Below are 24,302 nucleotides of genomic sequence, written 5' to 3' on the forward strand. Positions count from 1 at the left end.
CAGATATTGTGCTGGGGGACATCAGTGGTTGTTTGTTGTGTGAAATACCTTCACATACAGCACAAACTGTTCTGATTCAATTGTAATAACTATGGCTCAAGCTTTAATTAAAAATATCAATATATTAATGTCCACATGTATGTATATGAATAGGAATATAATTATATTTTGAATATATGGATACTGGAAATATTGTCAACTTTTGCAGGAAGTTTTTTGTATACAACAAGATTACATACTTTTTAAAAGATTGCTACAATTATGTTTTGACAACTTTACAATTCACATGGACATCAATTGAAAATACTTGTTGGAAAGTATGTATTTGTCACTTGTATTGTGGGTGATATGTGAAATTTAACTTTTTGTTCAGTCATAATGTTGTAGTCACTTTATTTTTTGGCTAAGAACCAAACCCATTACAAGTCATGGCATTTTGTCACCCTATTGGCTTTTTTCCTTTGTTTCCTTTTTGTCAATTTGAATCATTTTTACAGACTTGTTCATCAGAGAGTGGCATCAACAAGTGTCAAGTGACATTTCTCTGTGAAATTGACTTTCTTAGACTGTCCCCTTGACAACCTGTAATCAAGCAGTCATTGTATAGTACAGTAGCCTGTCTATAGTCAACAGTACAGGTATTAAAGGAAAACACATTCATAAAACAAGGAGATGAAAATAGTCCTTGGTTCTTTAATGGGTATATATAAAAGACTATGATGTCATAATGTTTGACAAACCATATCACATGTAAATAGACAGTGGAGACTGAAGTGAGATGTTTTTACATTTTTGCAAAAGTCCTTGCATGATTCTTTAATGGGAACATTTTAAAAAAATGTGATGTCATGATGTTTGTGTTTAACAAGTAGAAGGATGATTGGAAGTAACAGAGAGCAACATGTGGTAATTATGGGAACTGGTTGTAACAGATAACAACCTATTATGTTGCTAAGTTGACCTGTTCACATAAATGCCAAACTCATTTGTTGGCTGGCAGCTTGTTTGGCAAGACTACAAATACTTTAAATGTATGTTATGGAGAATTGAAAGTCTCAACAAAGCAAGTCCTGCTTGTGTATGCTTATTTGAAATTGTTTCTGAATAGGTCTATTTTCAATAATGTCCAAAAGCCGCCATTATCCCTTTATTATAGAAGCTCTCCAAATACTTTCTATTTGCCAACATTTGCAAGTGCCTATCCCTTCATTGTCGAAATATGAATAGCACTCAACAATAGATTGTTGTATGCAAATTTAGATGCAGAAATAGCTTAAACTAATATGAATATAACAGATGGCAATCAAACAGATTAAAATTTAAATGAAAAATGTCTGTATCGTGATGAAGTGGTTGAATGACAATGAGTATACATGTATTGTGCTATGCCAAGTTTGTTGACTCACTACGTTTACTTTACATTTGGAGTGCTGATACCAGTAACTTTTATCAACTGCACTCTAAAAATAGATTTTATTGCTGTACAACAATGTTATCACTTTATATGCATTCCTTGATCTGATCATGAACATAATTATTTTATTTATTCAGTTGGTAATCACTAAATTAATGTGCCTGTTTGAGCTCAATAACAGAATGGTTTCCAGTTTCATACATAAATATTTTATATGTATGGTTGCAATGTTTGTTTGACTTTAGTCACAAGTGGAAACTCCTACTGTATCAATTCATAGTCTGTTATACGTATAGTGGCTCGCTAGAAGTCTGTCTATGTTTACTCATATTTTTCACCATGGAATATCTTGATGATGTGGGTAAACACATTTACGTAGCAGTACACATCGCCATCACCCCCTCCCTCCTTCCCCATGAATCACAATTTCAACTTATTACTACTCTTCTTATAGTTGATATTGACCTGTATTTGACAAGTACAATGTTTAATCATCTGTAAATATGTTGGTTGTCTGATTGAAAAAATATACCCCTGTTAAAGCTAGTGCAGGTGTAATTGGTAGGTATTTGCAGCATGATACAACTGCCAGCATCAGACTGTGGACATAAGGAACCTGTTACAAGCAGGCAAGTAAACAAATGAATTGGATGAATAACACTTGGCCTAACATGTTGGAACAGCAGAAACTCATTACATTTCATGGTTTGATAAAAGCAATTTTATGGCTTCTTTATGTTTACATGAAATACCAGGGGAACTGGAAATCTGTTTGCGAAAGTGAACTGTTATGTAAAGAAGCAATACAACTGTCCTTATCAAATGATGGAATGTAATACAAGTGTATGTACTTCCAACAGTGTTATTAATCCAATTCATGTGTTTACTTTCCCTGTTTGTAATAGGTTCCATTCGTCCACAGTCTGATGTCAACAGTTGTATAATAGTTGGCAAAAACACATGCTATCATTCTACTGATACTGAATAGTCATGTGGTTTCCCATGATGCTAGGCCATGTGATGTGATACCCCACAGCTGATGGATGGGTTTCATGATGTCATTTGCTATATATAGGAATTTAATCAAGATTATCATGAAAACATGATGGTATTAGAAGTAATTCCATACAAAAACAGCTTGAATTTGCAACTCGTTTCACACCTGAAAACACCATGATGTAATGCTATTTGATTTCATACAAATAACATGTTGAATACATTGGGACAGAAAGTTGACATCTTTAGACCTAAAATATATCTCACAGCGTACATGAGCAGCTCCAAATAAGTCAGTTTCTAGGAACTGTACAAGGACACAGTTACATAAGGCTTGAGTTGTGTGCACAGTGGGATTTCAGCAAAACAAACAAGTCAGGTATTGGGATGCTGATAAGTGGTGTCTTCTTCCCCTCAGACTAGACAATCAAGGCCACCTCAGACAGCATGCAATATTATAAAATTAATTCTGTATTTGCAAAACTGGTTACAGTAAAGGCACCCATTAATCCCAATTGCAATGATGCATAAACAATGGAAAAAATAGATCAATATCTAATAATAATCTTTCCACAGTATAAATTGGAAATATAAGTACTATGTATATTGTAATTTAGTCTAAGTACTTTGAATAATGGGTTCAGTAAAGTAATTAATTAACTGGGTAGACAGTATATAGAACTTAATCAAATTAATTTTTAATAATAATAGTGGAATATGTGACAACTGTGACACAACTAGAGATTGTTTGCACCTTTCTTGTTAGGAAAGAAAAATTGCTTGGTTATGGTAACCCAACCCAACCCAACCTATTTTTCTACTGCCAACCTAAACATTTCTAAAAAAAAAAAATTACGAAATAATTATCAAAAATCCAAAAAAAATTGCAAAGTCGTGCTAGAAATAGTGAGATTTAAAGACATCATTGCCTTGTGATCAAAACAATATGGTGGAATACAGCATACTGCACGATGTCTTCTGCATTTTGTACAGAAAGTGTTATTACATCGATGAGAAGTCTCTGTCAACCTCAGTAAATATGAAGAGAGCATTTGAACAGATCCTCAAGGATAAAAAAAAAATGAAATTAAAAATAAACCCAACCTACTTTGCAATTGGGCATTATTGGAACCACAAAATTTGGCCTTATGACAAAAGAGGTGAAGCAAAAGTCTCCAGACTTATGGCATGATTTTCTGGAAACAAATCCCAGGAGGAATTCATTCCATTTTCTTTATTGTATTGAAGGGCATGGATTATGATAATTGCTGTAGCATCCAGTGATTCAAGGTTCAATAGTGTGTCTATTTGCATGTAACATTGGAGTGCATACAATATTATTGACTTTGTGTCACTTGAATTGATAACTAATAATATTATCACTGATTACTAACAGTACAGCTGCAATCTATCCTTGATGTCCTTAGATAAGGCACAGTAAATCTGCATCCTATGTCCCATGACCTACATAGTATCAGGTATATTAAACCAAAAATAATCAGTTAAATCCCTGTGTTCTCCATGAATAAAGGGGAATACCACTCCTAGAGATAATGGTATTTCCATAACGTTTGGGTTCAGGCGAGCCATTACATTTGTTCACATCATGTTAATTTTGTCTTTCTGCCAAGTTGGAACTTTATTTCATTTTAATTGTTCTCGTAGTAGTCTTAAGTTGCTTCATGGGACTTCATAGACATACATATATTAAGTGAACAATGAATATTCATGACTCCTAAGTGATTACTACCTTCAAATAAATAATCATGAATATTCAGATTTTTTATGTGATTATCACTATCAGATATGTAAAAATTATAGTAAATATTCAAGCTGGGAGAATTGTGTGTTGAATACTTAGACTTGGAAAATGCGGGGGGGGGGGGGGGGGAATGAACAATCTATTAAAAGATGTTTATGTTATATCGCCAGTCTATTAATATAAAAGATGTTTATGTTATATAGCCGTCTTGTTGTGTATGTGAAAAAAACAAGGTGACGTAAGTACATGTTTTGTAGCATAGAGTAGGGTGAGAGCATCAACATCCCAGTTACGTCACTGCCATAACAATAATTAGGTAGATGAATTCATAACTGCTGATTATTTGTAAGGTGCAATCATGTTTTTATTAATCTTTTTGTATTGACTATTTTGATGGTTTATACTTTAACAATTGAAGCTGACGTATGTATATACGCACATACACATGGTAGGAATGGATGTTGAAATGAGTGAAATAACAACTTGTTTATTTGATAATATTGGTTGTATGTGTATGAACAGATAATGGTATTCTGTCTGTTTAACATCACAAGTAGGTGTCAAAAGTCTTCTTATACATTCTTGTAATACTTCGTCTGATAAACATCACAAATTGAAAGCCAAAGTCTTCCATAGATGTAAATATACCAGTTTAAACCATAAACCCTCCACCCTCCACTGGTTGGAGGGTCTATGTTTAAACAGGACATTTTCACACCTGTTGATGTCCTTATTTGTCTCAGTTACAATATAGTATGAATTTTGAATGTTTTATGACTTTGCCACTATGTTTAGATCAGAGAGTTAACTATACTGTACTGGCACAACCTTGCCAAGCCAGATAGCCAAGTCAAGCTAGATAATATCTGTTTATTCTGAGCTAAATCTCTGTGGTAGTAACCATTACTATTGAGCTCTTATCACACATATCAAAGTTACAATTTGCTGACCTCAATGTTTCTAAAACATTTTAAAGAAAAAAAGAGTTATTGAAAATATATTTTAGTATTGATTTTAGGGACACCGAATAGTTTTATAAATCGGGAATACATTGAATGTGAGTGGCGAGACTGCCAATCTCGTGTGTTTCATTTTTAAAATCGCATACTTTGCCATTGAAATAAAAGAGAAAACAAAGATGTGACATTTCAGTATTATGGAGAATGAGTAGGAAGATAGGGAGTCTTGTCAATTAGGATCACCATGGTGCTTTTGGGAATTTAATATGATTCCATGCAATAGACTTGTAATCTCCATGGCAACTGTGGGACATGATGCAGGACATATATCCAGATGTTGATTTAATAGGAATTCATGTCACCTTGGAAAATGAAAGGAAGGATAATGATATACTCTTTGTAATGTTTGTAAAAGATACAAAAATGGTGGTTTTGCTTGATTTTGATATTATTTCCGTTTTATTTTGAGTGATTATGAGGAATGTATTCAAACCATGTATTCAGTCTCACTTCTGTACATTTATATTTATATCTAGGATGAGAAAGAAAAAAATAAGTAGAAGATTCTCTTGACCGTATATTGACAGACTCTCTTACAAAGGGGACAACAAAAATGTTTTCCTTTTGTTTTAGAGTCTGTTAATGACTTGTTCAAGGCAAGTGGGCTGATCAGCAATACACAAATGCTATGGTTTTTGAAAAGAAAATTTGAAGTAAAAACTATTGGTCTTCAAGAATGCATCTAGGGATTCCAAAATGGAGAATTGTTCAAGACAAGATTGACTCCATTAATATTGAAAATGTCAATGATTGATATGCAAGTTGCAGCACAATGGCATTAACATATTTTTACAAGTGATAGCTATCCATTCACTGTGACGAAATTTAGCCGATTTCAGAAACAACATGTAAAGGTCGTGGTTAAAAAATTGGTTCATTAAATGTAATAGAAAAGAAATAGTAAAGTGAAACAATGAAACAGCAAAATATTCTAAAAGAAAGGGTTGTTCTCTGCAGTAGAAAAACGGATGTAAATTTATTCACATTATTCATGATATTGTATTTCTACAGTCTCTCATATTCCCATGGTATACTTCATATCAACCAATATGAAAATAGATCTATATGTAAGAGGAGTCAGTGAGTTCTTGTGTGTAATCAAAGCTAGACATAATAGTTCATTCTGAACACAGAGGGTGTTGTTTGCCAAATAATCATCACAAGCAGGTATTTCATATATGTTATAATGAAATTTATATACTTGAAATATTACACAACAGTTATCGGCTATATTGTAGCTGTCAACCTCTATGTCTGTAAGATGTTTAGGAAATAGGTGCATCCAGGTTGAACCTACTAGTACGAAGTTATAATTTGCAATATTAGGATATCATACAGCCCTGCATTCTAACATCTGGCAATACGTAATGCAGATCAGGTTTGGTCATAAAATTAGAATCTGATACAGGCTTGTAATGAGATTCACTAGTTATAAGATGGATCTGTGCTTGGAAGGTTGTCGAACAAAAGCCGAGGGTGACAGACAGTACCTCTGTTTCGCAGCTCCTGTCTCAGGCAAGCCCTTCACAGTGCCTTTGGCGCTATGCAACCTGTGGTAGAATTGTCTGAGGGTCTAGTATAGGAACTTGACTGCCTTCGTAATGTGGCCATTTATTATGTGAATAGGCCATTCCAGATTGCAAACAGGAAATTGAAAATACAGCGCCCTTGCTGAAATTGGGGGTATCATCACCTATGGTTTCTTAAGAGCTTTGTCGCTTGGTTTTCTGGAAAGCAGCAGTGCTCTATGATTAACTGAGTAACCTATAGCATGTATACCCCCAAGGTACACACAGACAGGAAGTAGAGCGCCACCATGGCAAATCTTGGAAAGGCCTATTATATGCAAATTATGTGCAACTGCTCAAACTGCACCTTCCTGAGGAGAACATTGCATGACTGCTTAACATCATGTTTATACAAAATGTACTTCAAATTTGATTTATCAATTCATTTTATAAGGTTAAGAAAATCATATATTTTTCCATACCTTTGCGTCCTACAACTACTACATTTAGTAGCCTATGATTATTGTTGCATAGCTCTTAAGATTGTAGTTTGGGGCCAAAAACTTTCACTAGTCTAAGATTAATATGTTTGGTGAAATAGACACTAAGACAGACATGTAGGCGCACTTGAGTAAGTCACCCATTAATCTCTTTCACTTTCAGCTGCCGAGTTTTGCTTCGTTTTCAACAAGGCTCCAACAAATGATGCTATTTAATTCCCAAATCTTGTACATGAAGACTTACATGTATGTCATCTGTTGACAGGTGATTTCAGTGCATTGTACCTGCCCAAAGCAATTGTAATCTGTTGATGACAGTGACAATGCCCCAGGCTTCTCATTATTACAAATAGTTGTGTTGTAGGGACTGTCTCCAATCTCAACAGTTATCTAAGTCTTTCATATTTTATTTGATTGTTGAATTTGTCAGGTGATCCAATTTTCCCTTGAAAGAAACTCAAAATATAATCAGTTTGTGATAAGTGATAGTAACCTAGCAACAGAAACCTTGTAACTGAGATATAAGACCGGAATGTGAAACAGAGAGAGGGGGGGGGGGGGGGTTTGTAGAATAGATATACAATCTGTCAGAATTGGATTTTGTAGGTACCCCAAATTATAAAAGACTAACTTATCGGCAACCATTGAATTTCTTTACATGTACATTATTTACTAATCAGCATTCTCCCAGGGACTGATGGCAAGCCTGAAAAGTCCATTTGCATAATGGTTTACATATCATTAGCATAATTTTGCATATATCATGCATATTTCCAGCGTTCAAACACATATGCTTGCACATACATTAAAATGGGATGAGCCATGATTCCCCTTCTTTATTATTGTGTGTAGTTGTAAATATTATGAACTAGGAAATTTTTGCTCAAGACTTATTTTTTGTTTATTTTGCTGGAAAAGGAAACCACAAAAAATAGATAGTGACTAAAAAGTAAAATGGCTTCTTGTACATGAATACAATGTACCAGTCTGGTAATTAGTAAAAAATAATCTTTGAGATTTAGCTGAAGACTGTAAAATCGCAAAATTTTCTAGTAATGAAATTATGTTAGGTGTATAGTATGTATATATTGGTGACACTCTAAAAGTCATTTTTTTCTACGCATATTCAGAACCCAATCCCCATTTTTCATAAATCCATGGGCATAGTATCTTCACAGATAGCTTACTGACCTCGAGAGAGATATAAAAGTTAAGACTTCTGTCAACATTTATTTTTTTCAAATGTCAATAATATGACTAATACATGTAAAATGGCCTAGGGAACCTGGTATGTATTATCATGTTATTAATAGACAATATTATGTGTGGTATTATTAACATGAACAATGTGATATTAACTGTAATGATATAACATTTTGTAATGTTGGGATTAGTGCCAAATCATTTTGTTATAGTATTTACATCAAAGTGTTACCTAGCTTAAATTACAAAAAAAAAGTGTTACCTAATTCTGATGGTAATTGGTATATTTTGGACAAGTCAAGCTGCCCAGCATGGTGCATGTATGTCCCATCTTTCTGCATATACGTATATGTATGTGTTATATGTCATACTACATAACACAGCAGAAATATTGAACGGTTGCCTAAAGACTGTGCATAACATACACATTTTATGCCTCTCCCCCCCCCCCCTAATAATTTAGACAGATAAGAAAAAGGCTTCCCACAGCCCACTCATTACAAATATAAACAACACCATCCAACCCAAACTGATACACAGAGACACACATACAATGTCCTTGGAACAAAGAAGCTATTTAATGTCATCACATTGCATGTGTAGATTGTGACACATACAAATTGATGATAGCTAGAATTTGAGTCTGCTTGTATGGTTCCCCATGGTGACATGTGTACACACATACAGTGTATGCTTGTCTTCTCTATAGTGGTCTGAGCTTGTAGGCAGGAGTGTGGTACTGTTTGTGTTTGTAATGAGTGGTCTGTGGGAAGCCTGCTTCCTGTCTGTCTAAATTGTTCTTTGGGAACATAAAATGTGTATATATTTAGTATTGTCACAGTGAAAATGATGAAAAGAAACAGATGCATTGTAAACAAATCACTAATGTAGAATTTGATAAACAGTTGAATTGCAGAAATAAATTATTTATTTGTTTAATCCAAAAGAGGGAACTGTTTTGATGAATCTCATCTTAGACATTGACTAATGATGTGATTAATGACTACATGATATAGTATTTGTGACTGTATTGTACAGTGATGTTCTTTGGTATTTTTTACATTAAGTGTAAACCATCAAATAGAACATTATTGTTACCCTGTAGGCAATGTTGTCAATGGTTTCACTGTCTCCTTATTCCATCTCAACCCAAGCCTTCATTACACTGAAAGGGATCATATAGATATTTCATAGGCTTCATGTAGACGTGCTGTCGGCATTTTATGAAATCATGTCTTTCCAGACTTTGACCACTACAGGGCTGTGTCACATATGTGTATGCAAACTTTTATGAAGAATTTGCAAAAGTGCATTTCATCAGTGTCTCTGGTCACTTCAATATATACAATCATGTAAGTGGTACATTTGTGAAGGATACAACAAGATTCCTTTTTCAACCCAATTATAATTGGAAAGGGGATGGGGTAGTGTTGTACACATTCATCATGGCATTGTCACTATGCTGCTTAGGCGTAAAAAAAAAAAAAAAAATGTGTGGTTCCAATTACATTCAATTTTAAAATAGGTGGGGTAGGTAGCTTTTTAATTCTATTTTTTTAATTTTTTTTTTTTCATATGTGAGTGTCTTGTTCAGATAGTTATATTTTCTGTTTATTTCTATATGGTCTCTGTGTTATTGGTTTCGTATCAGATGTACAGCCATTACAGATTGAAAGAACAGTTTTATATTTTCTTTTTTTTCAGTTGATGTCTGTTTCGGCATCCATTATTTCACAATTTTCTTATTTTTTTCTTGAATATGTAAAAAAGTTTAGGGTCAGCGTGAAAAACTAGGTGGGATCGGGTAATAGGAACCAAGCAACTTTTTTTATTTGGCCTAAGCGGTAATTTCTGTTATTAAGTGTGTGTGTATGTGTGTGTGTGTGTGTGTGTGTGTGTGTGTGTGTGTGTGTGTGTGTGTGTGTGTGTGTGTGTAATGTTTTAGAAGAATTCAATTGCAAAAGAATTTGTATATAAAAACATTTTTAAAGACAGTTGAAATACAAAAAACAGTTGAAATAATATAGCCTGCAGTGGCTGTTTATTGACCTCTGGAATAGTAACGGTATGTAAATCTTTATTATACAGTGCATGTAGTATGACTTCATCAGTAGAAGCAATGTGTGTCATCCAAGGTCATCAAATCATGACTCTTATTAGAAATAGCTAAGAACTACACTGCACCATCTGTAGAATATTGATTTCTCCAGTGTAGTGATTTATAGCTGTTAACCTAGCGAGCTAATCTTGCATTCTAAGATTCCACACTGATGTAGACTACTTTCATTCACCTGTCTTGAAAGCTGATGCCTTTCTAGTTCTACGGTTGTCTATTTTTATTCACCTCTACATTTCACTTGGATAAACTGAGGGAGCCTCGATGTCTGTTTTGTTACTGGTTAATCCTCTTCCTGTTTTTGGTATTGGACACACACAAAAGTACAATTTGGGGGAAAAAGGCTTTTAAAAACTTAATGTTATCTGTGTTACTTGTTTAGTTGTTAAAAAGGGGAAAATATTAAAGAAGCAAACTTAAAACAGAATCCTTTGCAAGAAAAGAACTTGGTGTTTGTTTTGTTGCTAATTGCAGTGCCTAGGAGTTTGTTACATGATGAGCATAGATGTTGTGAACTTGCATCATGAGAAAAGAATAGAATATTTCATACAAAAATAATCTGAAAATTACGATGACTAGTCAGCGTCGATGATGATGATGATGATGATGATGATGATGATGATGGTGGTGGTGGTGGTGGTGGTGGTGGTGATGGTGGTGGTGGTGGTGGTGGTGATGGTGGTGGTGGTGGTGGTGGTGATGGTGGTGATGATGATAATGGTGGTGGTGGTGGTCATGGTAATGATTATGAGATAAATTGGTGAAATCCACGATTACTATTTGTAAATATAGACGAAGTAATGCAGTTCATTCTTGCAATCATTTTCTGCATTCACAAAGCCTTAAAAGGGAATGTTGCTTAAGTTTGCATTGTCGTCAAGAGGCTGAATACGTGAGTACGTTACCATGACAATATACATCAGTCTACAGATCTGCCCTTTCTTTGCTCAATACTAAAAATTTCCAATCAAACAAAATTCTTGTGTTGCAAATCCTGAATTTTTCAAACTAAATGCAGTATACACATGACTAACATTAATTCTGCACAACAGGCTCTTCCATACTCTGGACTCTCTGATCAACAATTTTAAAAAAAAAAAAAAAAAAAAAAAAAAGCTTTGATTGAAACCATCTACATGTACATGTATCATTCTGAATGAGAGATAACTCCGTAGCTTTCATATTGGAATTTTTAAAAATTGCATTCTTAGTGGTTTCAATTTAATTCTGATGTACAAGTATGGTTAATCCCCAAATATTGAATATGAACATGCTAGATTATACGTATTCTCGAGTGGAATTTGACCAAAATTATATAATTCTGAATTCACTATGTCAAATAATCTGTAACCCAGCTTGGATTCCAATCAATGCTGAAATGGAAAAAGTGTTCTGAATATGACCTGAATTTATCAGGGGGTATAAGATCAATTCTTGATGCGAGAAAAGAAGAAGTGTAGTCCATCATCTATCAAAACTGTTCACCACATCTGCTGTGTTCATAAATATTCAACATTTACCATGCATTGATGTTTTTTGAAAGTTCATAGGTTCCTGCATATTGAGACAGCTATCTCCAATTTCAAGGTGTGATGTCACAATGTATGAAAAATAACAATTAAAATAACCCAAATGGATAAAAAGAATGAATCGCTCAAATTGTTGTGCTTAATAAAATTTCATGACATACTTATCACTGCAGGATTTTAATTGATGTCAGAAATGGTATAGTTATAAATGATGCATATGTTACATTCAGAGACCTTTTGAAGTGTTAACCTTCTTAGTACCCCTCTGAGAAGGAAAATGAGCAGGCATGGAAACATCCCCATATGGACTACAGTTATTGCCCTGAAAGTGTTCACTAGTTTCTAGCTGTGTTCAGAAATTATAACGTAACTTAGAAAGATAATACTGTTGAAACATGTGATGAATGCATTGAGGGCTTCTGTGTGTGTGTGTGTGTGTCTGTCTGTCTGTTTGGCTGTCTGTCTGCCTGTCCGTCCATATTTGTCTGTGTGTCTCAGTCTGTCGCTGTCTGTGTCTCTTCCTTATAGCCCCTCCCATGTATATAAGTCTGTGTTGTATTACATGTAAGTTGGCACTCAATTACATTGTACCATGCTAGGTTTGCACAGGGTGGTTGTTTTTCAGTTTTAATATTATGTAAACTGTATACCCAGTAAACCAATTGGTAAAACAGTGGTGTAAAACAGTGGTGCAGAATGTCAGTAGGAAAAGTGAAATCTGTATTTATATTGGAATGTACATGTAGGTTCCTTAGCAACTCTGAATGACAAGACAGTCCTGACTGAGGTGAACATGTGTCATTTGATAACCATGGAAACTGTTGACACAAAGGAAAATCAAAAATGCAATTACAAAGCTTTGACCTTTCTTACACACGTAGATGGTACTGAATCGGAAACAGTTTATCAGTATTTCAAACGTTCTGTCACTTTCAATAAATGTGTCTATTAAGCAATTTGTAGAATGTCAGTTTTGTTAATTCTAGCAATCTACCATTGTCATAAACCATGTCTTTGTTATTAGTATATATAATTAGATATTATTCCCCGATATTTTTCTTCTTTCAGCCAAGGAAAGTACGAGTGACGTAAGGGGCCTTTGTCACTACGAGTCGCTTGACGAGTAGTGATAACCCTTAGGTGACAGGTCACGAGTATTTTCCAGCTGAATGAAGCAAAATATTGGAAATTAAAACATGATTATACCAGCATCACTAATTTCAAAGAAAAATCTTGGAAAGTAATGGCAATTTTGAACATTTTGACTCATATTTTCAACACAGCAGAACCAGTGATGTAGACACGCGCTGTTGTTGTTGTTGTTGTTGTTGTTGTTGTTGTTGTGACGTAGAATGACCAGAGTATACATTGCATATTTTTTGTTCAACTTGGCTTGTACATGGTATAATACACATTATTCCAATCTTACAGGTTTTTCATGTCATTTCTTTTTCAGTTTAGTGTTTGGAACCCTGTACCCTGCGTATGCCTCATATAAAGCTGTTAAAACAAGAAATGTAAAAGAATATGTAAGTACATGTACATTTATTAATTTTTATATATGATAATGTATGAAATTAACATTTTTAATCAATCACAGATTGGGTTTCTTGCTTTTTTTTCATCACACATATATCTTTCTATGCAAAATATTGTTATTCTTGTCATTTAATCAGTTTATTTTTTACCCCAAATAAATGTAACAGTGGGTAAATGGGGAGTCAGGAAATAGCGTACAGCTAGTCTGGACCTGCCCCCTCACATATTTATATACAGAAATTCACAGCAAGGTACTCAATATGACTCAAAATATATAATGTATTATGTACACATGGTTAAAATTACAAATATACAGTTTATCAGTTATACTGCGCCAGTAGATGTTGCTTGAAGATTGTTCGAAACGATATAAAGAATTAAAACGTTTTATGTTGACAGGGATGTCATTCTAAATTTTTGCACCTGAAAAAGAAATAGAAAACTGACCTCGGCATTGTAAGGCATTATTATCAGATTCTAAGTAGTCATGTATTTAAGTAATTGTAAACTAGCCCTCATCCTGTCTGTATTGAATAATAATATATAAACCAGATGTACACTGAATGCCTTCCTCAACTGAGGACAAACTTTTAAAGTGTCGTACCAACGTATTTGTGTAGCTATACACATAATATGGTAAAATAAATCCAGTCCAATTTAGTTTTGGGTGTGTACCCCAAAGTCAGTTCCCCAACACGGGATCATGAGTTCAACCTGTTCCTGTACTACATTTTGTACTTGTAGATAAAATCAACCTCTAATTACATTTGTATGACATACACTGTCTAATTATTGGCATTCTAAGTCTTCAGCAGTGTACCCTCTAATGATAGCAAATTTTGTTGTTGTGAGTCAAAATGAGAAAAAACTGGCATTTCTTGTGAGTCACCACCTACATGTAGTAAGAGATAGGGAAACACCAAATTTTGGTGCGTCACTAGAAATTATGTGCGTCAGTGGTGCATCAAATTGGCTTAGAGGGCACACTGGTCTTCAGTGAAAAAAATTATTGGTTGTCTGACAAGAAAAATGATATTCCAGTGAGGGACGATCACATTCACACAATGTTGCACAAGCGCAACTAATGTACATCGTTCAATTAGGTCAAAAACACCTTCTCTAAACGAACGTTCACAAGTGCGACATCAAACGTTTGTATATGAGGTAAACTATGATGGAAATTTTAGTGGTCACACCACTACAATGGATGTAATGTGAAAACATGATTGTAAACACTACAAGAAATCCAGCACCATATCTCACATTAAAGTAAACTTTTATCAACTTATCAACATCTCAGTAGCAAATTTAAAAGCTGTTATCATTGAAGGGATGAAAGTTTTCCATCGAAATTTGGTAAGAAGCGCGAGATTGAAGTTCAGCAATTGCATTGACGCCAGACCCCCCTCCTCCCTAAACTTATTGAGTCTGTGTGACATTGTGCGATCCTTCCTTATAGCTAGTGCAATTTTCAAAGAAGGAATATTCTGAAAGTAGACAGGTTATGACAGAACTGTGGAGAATGACAACTTGTTGACAGCCAACCCAACTAATTCCTAAGTTACATACACCATAACCTACTGTGATAAATGTTATCTAGGTCATATATTAAATCTCTTTAAAATTTTGATTTTTTACAGTCAATCATCCTGTGTCCATGATTAGTAAAAAAATATGATATAAGAATTAGTGTACTAGCATTATTCAAAATTGATAAAACTGTTTATAATATTAAATATTTCAGAAAAATAATTGCTTAAGTAGAAATATAACATTATTCATAGATACTAGTGTGTGTAAAAAAACAAAATAAAAGCCTTAGAAACAGAATATCCCTGCTGGCCTCTCTGAGTAAACTACCCAGGGCAGAATTTTGTTGACTGACACGTAAATGTCAAATGTTTATTTCCTCTGCTCTTTGTTGTCATAGAAACCAGCCAGTACTCCTTATACTGTCTAATCACTAAAGTAGGGAGGTAGCCATTAATGTGGAAATGAAATCAGCATGGTGAGGCTGAGATTAGTTCAATTCAGGAGTGGTTTATAGGTTGGGGACTGTACTGTACTATTTGAATAAGATTTTGGTGCAGTTGGAGAGCAATGTACTGTGCAGCTGTATACTTTATTTGTTATCAACATATCCAGGGTTGTCACTTTATTTCATGCAGCTATTTGATGCAAAATATGTGATTGGTTTCACTATTGTCATTATTTGCAAGCCTTGTCATTTTCATCATACATGTCTGTACATAATATAAGTTGATAGTTTCGTAGTATGGAGGGTACTTCAGTTCACATTGCGTATTATTACACATTTACCTGTGATTATTCGGACCGATGTACACACACTATTAGTGGTATTTGCACTGCTGTGCAATATCGAACACATTATTGCAGACCTGCATGCAAATGATATGCAAATGAGGGCAGTCATTCCATGCACTCAAAATCTTGTGATCGCACAGTATGATTTTTATGGAATTTTGCTGTTTAGGATGAATAGATGTAATAATAACAGAACTCCATGCAATGTATGTGTGCCAGTATGGGTACCCAGGGATTTGCAGTTGTGTTTGCTCTATGTTTTCAGCTGCACTATCACCCGCTACACTCATGAAAGTACGACCACATAGAACATTGCAAGTGCTCGTGCAAATACCCCAAGTACGCCACACTGACACTTACACATCTTGGGGTATTGTCATAGTATTAATACAATCTTAAAAACATAAATTTGTATCCACAAAAATTATATCATAACAACAGTGCAAAAAAACACTGAACCAAACACTCTGATGTTGGGATTAAATGTGATAGAACCCCATGGCGATGATAAGAGTGCCAGTGTGATGTGCTCAGGGGTATTTGCACAAGTGCTTGCAATATTCTCTGCAGTCATACTTGTGTGAGCTTTATACTAAGTGAAAGTGGAGCAGAAAACACTGCAAGCATGAATGCAAATACCCAGGTACCTACACTGGCATTCACACATTATGGAGTTCTGTTAGTAATGTATCTGTTTAATAATCCAAAAGAGGAAATTTAGAAGAAAAAAATGTAACTGTGGTTCTTGTGATTTCATGGACATGAGACAGGTGCGTCTTGATTTGCATACAGGTATGCAGTAATATTTTGGTATTTCACTGCTGTGCAAAAACTAATAGCGAGTACTTGCAAGTAGTCAGTGGTACATACTTGAAATTTATATTATCTTTTCTACATATTTCGTGATTTTGTCAGACTATCACAGATGGAGGGAGTGTAATTTTTGTGTGGGCAGTTCAGTTTTTGATCTGAAGTTTCATAGACCTGTGTAAGGATAGCTGTGATAAAACACTTTTGACATGTGTGTAGGTTTGAGACGTTTTCCTGGAAAACTTAATATATTATGCATAATATCATCCGCACTCAGTAGGGGTTTTCAGACCATTAACTGGTTGTGTGTCAGGAGGGTTTGGTGCAAACTGTGCAGAATGAGACACTTCCTTCAGAGATTGTTCACAAATGCCGACACCATTAGCAGGTGTCTGGGAGAGGGGTCAAAAGAGTTTGACTTGTATTATATCCATGTGAATTCCTATACTGAGTCAGTGACTAGTGAGGCATTATACATTTGTATGTGATGCTAATTTATAACATCCAATCAAATACATGTAGGTCTGCAGAGAAGGCATCAGATATTTCAAGTGTCCTAGAAATAATTGAATCTCTACATGCATACAGAAGTAAATCAGTGATGTGTAATGTTTTGTATTTTTAAGTTCCCAAAAGGGACACACGGGACACATACGTGATAGTTCCATCTGGCTGTCTGTCTGTCTGTCTGTCTTTCTGTGTGGCTGTCTGTCTGTCTGTCTGTCTGTCTGGTTGGCTGTCTGTCTGGCTGTCTGTCTTTCTGTATGGCTGGCTGGCTGGCTGGCTGGCTGCCTCATCAATATCTCAAAACACCCTTACTGGTTTGAAATTATATTTGATAAGAGATTATATGAGAGATCTGATAAGTTTTTGAGCCAAAACTATGAATATTACATGTAACTACCAATATATCATATTATCAGCCTCAGTCTTCTCTCTTGAGAAACTAACCCAAGAGTACAACTTATTGTTGACTGTAGGATGGAAAATGAAGGGATTACATTTGGTCTATATATTTGAAATGTTAGTGTTAACCGTGGGATATACGTGGTGATTAGATTTAGAATCCATCTTTATGGATTAGTAAATGTTAAAGGGAAAGCCACTCTAGGAAATAGAGACATTTTCATAAACTATGGATTCTGGAGAGTCATTTCATGATTTTACATCACTTAAAATTAATTAGTTACAATTTCAGAGAAGCCTCAAATTGATCTGCTCTTTGCGATAGGCTATTGCATCATGGGAGTCATAAGAAATAATATATTCATGGTTGCACACTGAATATTCATGAGTCCTGAGTGCTTATTCCCTTCAGTGTTAAACAGAATACCCAATGATGTGATGGCTAGGGATTGAAATATGTACATTCAAATTTTTGACCTCAGAGTTTGAGGTTTTCAAAAACAAAGTAATTTTTTTCCCCGTGGAGGATACATATACCTGTAATACATATGAAAGAAATGAATGGGTCAAAATATCATACTCGTAGAGTCTTAGCGGTACCATACTTCAGTTGGAATATCTGCCTCCCTCTATAAGACTTGACAAAACTACTTTGTACAATTTGCCATTAGAAGAGAAGACTAAGCCTGTAAAGGTAGTGGAGATACTAGATGTACATGTACAGATTTAGAAGTCACGATGAAAAGAGGCTTGCAATAGATTGGGGTCACCCTGATAAAGTGACATGATAGCAGTAATGGATTGATAAGAATGGCTTTTGTTACTAGATAATATGTTGTATGGTGTGTATAGTTTGTATGTAATTACAAGAACATTCCCAGGGTAAAACAACCTTCTAGTGTCTCCATGCACTTTGTGACATCCTCTATTTTAAGATCTAATCTATGATGTACATTGTAGGAGAAATTTCACTACTAAAGGTTTTTCACTTACTAAAAGTCATCCAGAGTCAAAAGTCATTTCTGTAAAAAAATTATCCAATGGATTTTAATTTACAACAGAATAGTTCTTGTAATTTGGAGAGTGTTTATACACCTGGCCAATTTAATTTGACCACATAAATAAGAAGATAATATCTTCAGTTTTATGTAAATAGTAATACTAAGTGATGGTGTAATATCATTATTTTTTACTTTTGTTGATCATAGAATCGTATCTAGTCCACATAGTCCGAAATGTATTTTGTAAGTTCAACGTCACACCAATACATGTCATGGAAGCTAAACTAGAAGTGATGGGGCCATTTTTCGAAAACGTTTATGAGATACAATTTATAATGTTACTTTCAATTATGTACACCATAAGGTGTATTGAATCATGTAGAGGTAAATTTGTGTGTAGCTGTAATGAGTTTGCATTGTACGATACAGACCTGAAAATCAGTGTCTCCATTGATGGGAACAGGTTGAATTTGCACACAAACAAAAATGTCTCAGATGCTGGTCTTAAGACAAGATACATGCACATACATTCTTACAAAGAAATGGCAGAAACATTCTCTTATTTCTACCACTACATTTTGAAATAAGTGGGAGGCTCGTTAAGAACGTTGCCGTAAAACAGGCCGTGGTTTGCGACAATGGGCGGAAACAACACGCTCTTCAACATTTCTTTAATGCCTTCAAAATAAAAAGCAGTATTTGATAGTACATAAGAAACAATCTATCTGATTGGCTCATTGCCACCAGCTACCCAAGGGAAATCTGGCCTTTGATAAAATTTGTTGGTAAAATATGGGCTGAAATATCCTGTACTACACGGCTATCTATGATTTGTTTGCATCTCACTATTTATGGCAGCCTGCTAATTTAGCCTCTCCCCCCAGTGGTCATTATCATGCACATGTATCAACCTGTCTGTTTGTTGACATTTACAATTCAATAGTCTAATGTTATGTGTTATATTTGCTATTTAATAACTTGGTGTACATCTGTGTCTGTTTACATAATGACTTCATTAGCATATAGTGCTGTCACAGCGTTATCACTCCCCTTTGCGACCAATCACTTTGAACTCATATTTCCTAACCAATCAGATTGAGAGCGTAATTTGGCACTGATAGTATTACAAGCAGTTAGTGAGAAAACTGAAGCAAAAAATCATACAGATTGTGATGTAGACAGGCTCGGGCTGAAGTAACATACAACCTCTTCAGGGAGCGCAAGTTAGCAGCATTGCCATAAAGTTGTTTATGGTGATCATTGTTGAAACAATCCACAAGATGGCTTCCTTGAAAGCAGTGAAGCTAATAGCATGGTGAGATTGCTATCAAGACTGAATGACCCATTGCCCTTCACATACATGTACCAATAAAATGAACTTTCACTCATTCTGCATTGATGCATGTTTCTCAGGCCTATAATCTCTCATATCCTGTTCCTGCAGTAATTCCCCAAACCACAGTCACATACAGAACAGTGACCAGTGTAACAATCCATTGACACACAGGACACTGACCCCGGTAACAATCAATAGAAATACAATGTTGCTGTGTAACATCATAATGCATGTTGTGATGGTTTAGGTAGATACTGTGAGTGTAGCATCATGATTTACAAACTCTCCATCATCAGGTACCCATACATTTATATAAACTAACTGGTATATTATTTTTTGATCAGACAACCAACAATTTTCACTGAAGATTGTTAAAATACCAATAATTAGACAATGACATGTTATTATATAATTAGATGTCCATTTTATCCATAAGTATTACTGTAACAGGTTGAAATCACGATCATGTGAGGGGTGCTAATTCTAGGTACGGACCCAAAATATCACTGGATTTATTTTACCATATTATGTATACATACAGCATCACAAATGTATGTATTCACAGGTGATTCAATACTATTCAGGGTGTACGATATTACGAATATTCTCCCCCCCCCCCCCCCCCCCAAAAAAAAAAAAAATAAATCTTGTCAGTTGTAACTTGTAGCTCTACATGTATGTTGTAGCAGCTTTGCTGTAACTGAATAGGAAAGATATAAAGAAAAGGAAACTTTCAGAGAAGGTGTGAGTAAACTAGTTCATCAAATTTTAAAAGTTACATTTCAAATGATTAGTATACTATGAAAGTGAAAATTAATCAGTTTATTCTAGATTCATAAGTCTATTATTAGCTATTAAATATTCATTGTATTATTGTGTATTCATAGATTAATAATTTATGTCAATGACAAAACAGTGACATTTAGCAATTAAACAAAAAGATGACCTTTGTTACTCGGAAATCCCATTTGTATGCAAATCAGATAAATCACTAGTGAACAAAATCAGTTTGTCTATGATAGCTGGTTGTTGCTATGGTGACAGTGATAACTGACAGTTGCTATGTGAAATGTATGCTTTTGGTTGTCCTCAAGGACTTACTAGATAATAAAGACAGAAAATTTAACAAATTGAAAGAAAGACAGACAGACAGACAGACAGACAGACAGACAGACAGACAGACAGAGATAAAATGGGTGATCCTGATACTACAGTAGATATGGTAATAAAATTTGCTATGCCATGAGAATATGAAATATGATGATAATGATGCATGTGTTTATAATTCAATGGATTACAGGGTGATGTCATTTCAGTGAAATAAATTTAGTGTACGGTAGTAAAGTGTCTGTCTGTCCGTCTATCTATCCATCTGTCTGTCTGTCCATCCTCTGGCTGCTTGACTAGCTTGTTGGCTGGCTGTCTGAAAAAAATTTAGTTAATTAAAGTAAAAAATCACCAAACTGATTACCTTGGCAACTGTTGGGAATATTACTTTGCATATGTTAAAATATGAATTGTTTCTAGACAAAGTGATCATGTAAGATATTTTGAACTTTTCGTAATTTCAGAAACCCCCCCACACACACAGAGGTGCATATGTTAAAATATGAATTGTTTGTAGACAAAGTGATCATGTAAGATATTTTGAACTTTTCATAATTTCAGAAACCCCCCCCCCCCCCCACACACACACAGAGGCACAAAACTTAAAATTTCATTACTTTGGCCTCACATCATAATATAGTATCTAAGTTCCTGTTGTGAGAGTAATCAGATACTAGATGGGCAACAGTATGTTTTAGTAGTACCCCGGTATGAATTACAGTATAATTCTAAAATTATATATTATTTCAAGTAGTGACTAAAATGCTTTCTTGTACCTGAAAATAGTGGCAATGTACCAGTCTGGTAATTAGTGAAAATTAGTCTTTGAGAACTAGCTGAAGACTGTAAAATCGCAAAATTTTCTAGTGCCAAAAATTGGTTTACAGTATATTGAAGACATATTTTTGAAACCTTGCATCTAATTTATTAGCCTTTCTTCCTATATATACCATGCATCACATTGAGTCCATTCATACTCCATGACAATGCAGCATCGTGCTTCATCAAGTGTGTCAGACTGCTCAGGTGCATGTGTCAGAATCAATTTAGTATTGCATAGTCATAACATTCATCCCATTCTAGGCATCTGTAATTTAGTCACATCGCATACAAAGAATTCATCTCACTTCACTTCTCCAAGCTACTACAAATACATTAAACTTTGTTGCTGCAACTCGTCTATCAATGTATGCTGTCAGTTACCAAAGACAATCAGTCACTCACTAAGTTGATGGTTGACCTTGACTGTGATCAGGGCAGTAAACATGTCACATGTGTAAAGCATGTCAAGGCGTACCCACTGTTTGACCAGTATTGGCCACCTTCAGTCAATACAGTGAATTTGACATGACCAGGGTAAAATGTAGCATTGGCCGACTGAATGTAAGTTGTAAACTGTCTACTAACTAGCAATGGCTATTTTCTCTAGCCAGAGAATATTTGTTCAGTGAATTAACTGACACTATACATGTACATGTAACCATGGGACTTCCATGATGTAACCGTGGAGATATTAGTAATTCATCCATCATGTAACCCAGTCCACTCACAACCAATCTAGAGGCTCTCTGTGTGGCTTCCAATCTCTTGAAGAGAGATCTTGAGATTCAAAGCTACTGATAGCCTCAAGACTGATTCACAGCAAGCCAGAGTAGGATTTTCCACAGGGTAAATTGTAATCAACTGCCAATATACTGTAACTGTGTACAGGCATGTACTAATTTAGATTCAGTATTCCTCTAGTACAGGCATACTGTAATGAATGCCAAAATCATGCTATTTACTATAAATGACAGTAATGTACCAATGTAAATTTGGCTTCATACTGTGAATCTGAAATATCCATGTGATCAAGATTAAAGCTGCACTATCTGTCAGTCTAGTATTATTTTTTTGATCAGATAACCACCAGTATATTCACAAAAAATAGGTAAAATGCTAAAAATTAGACATTGTAATATTTTAATTAGGGGTCGATTGTATCCAGAAGTAGTATAGTAACAGGTTGAAATTGCGATCATATTGAGGTGCAGATTTTTAGGTGTGGACCCAAAATAAATTGATGGGATTTATTGTACCATATTATGTGTACCCTTAGGTGATTCAATGTTGTTGAGGATGTATAATGTCACCAGTAAGTCATTTTATCTCACAAAACAGATTTTTTTTTAAAATTCCAGTTGCAGCTTGTGTAACTTTAATGTATAGTAATACATTAATACAAACATGACAACAAGGTTAAAAACCTGCAGGAAATCTAAATCAAAAAACTAAATCAACATTTGTATATTTTCAGGGTCACTCTATTAGTACAAGTATGTTGATTCTTTAATTTTAATCAAGCCACATAATAAAGATTTTGAAATGTGTCACCTGAGACAGATATATATATATAGATCTATAAAAAATAAAATTGGGGAAAAAAATGTTCATTTCATAATATGTAATATAACAATGAAATATATCCTGTACTCATTTTGATTTATTATTTCATTTATTTATGTGTATTTCAGAAAAAATATACAATATAGTATGTACAGAAAAAATTGAAGTCAAAGAGAAAATAAAGTGCATTTTTACACCCCTCCCCCAAAAAAATAATCAATGGAAAGATCAAGAAAGAATTTAGAAAACATACATGGAGAGAGTAGTAAGCCATCGTGATAATATGAATTTATTTATTTAGAACTTTGAAATTAAAGAGTCACTTCAGCTCAGCAACGAATGATTTTATGCTTGTTATTTATATGCAGAAAATTTCTGATTTGAATTATGCATAAAAGCCCTTCTTTATAAGAGCCCTGCTATGTGCAACAGTAAAATGTTACCGCCCCCATTAAAATATCTAATCAAAAGTTAGTGGTTGCTAGGCCAGGTTGCTAGGATGTCTACTGAAATCAGCTAGACATTTTGACAGCAGGGTGATTTTATATTTGTCTAATATTTGTCTATATCCTAATTATCAAATATTGGTTTTTGTAAGGTTTCACTGTAGTGGCTGTCACATGACTGTCCTCCTTCCACCCCTGCCTTCCAGTCACATTACTCCTAAGTATTTTATTAGTGGTGGTTGTGGTATGGCCTTGAACTCACTGACTGACTAGATAGATAGACTGCATATGGCCTGGCCACCTGCTAAGTCTCCATGAATGCCATGCAAGTACATGTATCATCGGATGAAATTAGGAAATGGGAAAAACGGTCATGCTGTCTTTAAAATTTTCTTGAAGT

At 34.7% G+C, this 24,302-nt stretch overlaps 1 protein-coding gene across 2 annotated transcripts in view; it reads left to right on the top strand.

Annotated features, from left to right (window-relative positions):
* Positions 1–24,302, top strand: part of LOC144446388 (receptor expression-enhancing protein 1-like) — a 41,818-nt gene that overhangs the window by 3,262 nt on the left and 14,254 nt on the right. For both annotated transcript variants that reach the window (XM_078136135.1, XM_078136136.1), the window contains exon 2: positions 13,504–13,576. In XM_078136135.1, coding sequence (XP_077992261.1) covers positions 13,504–13,576 — 73 coding nt within the window. The remainder of the gene's footprint in view (positions 1–13,503; positions 13,577–24,302) is intronic.

This window comes from Glandiceps talaboti, chromosome 15 (genome assembly GCF_964340395.1).
Source record: "Glandiceps talaboti chromosome 15, keGlaTala1.1, whole genome shotgun sequence".
NCBI lineage: Eukaryota > Metazoa > Hemichordata > Enteropneusta > Spengelidae > Glandiceps > Glandiceps talaboti.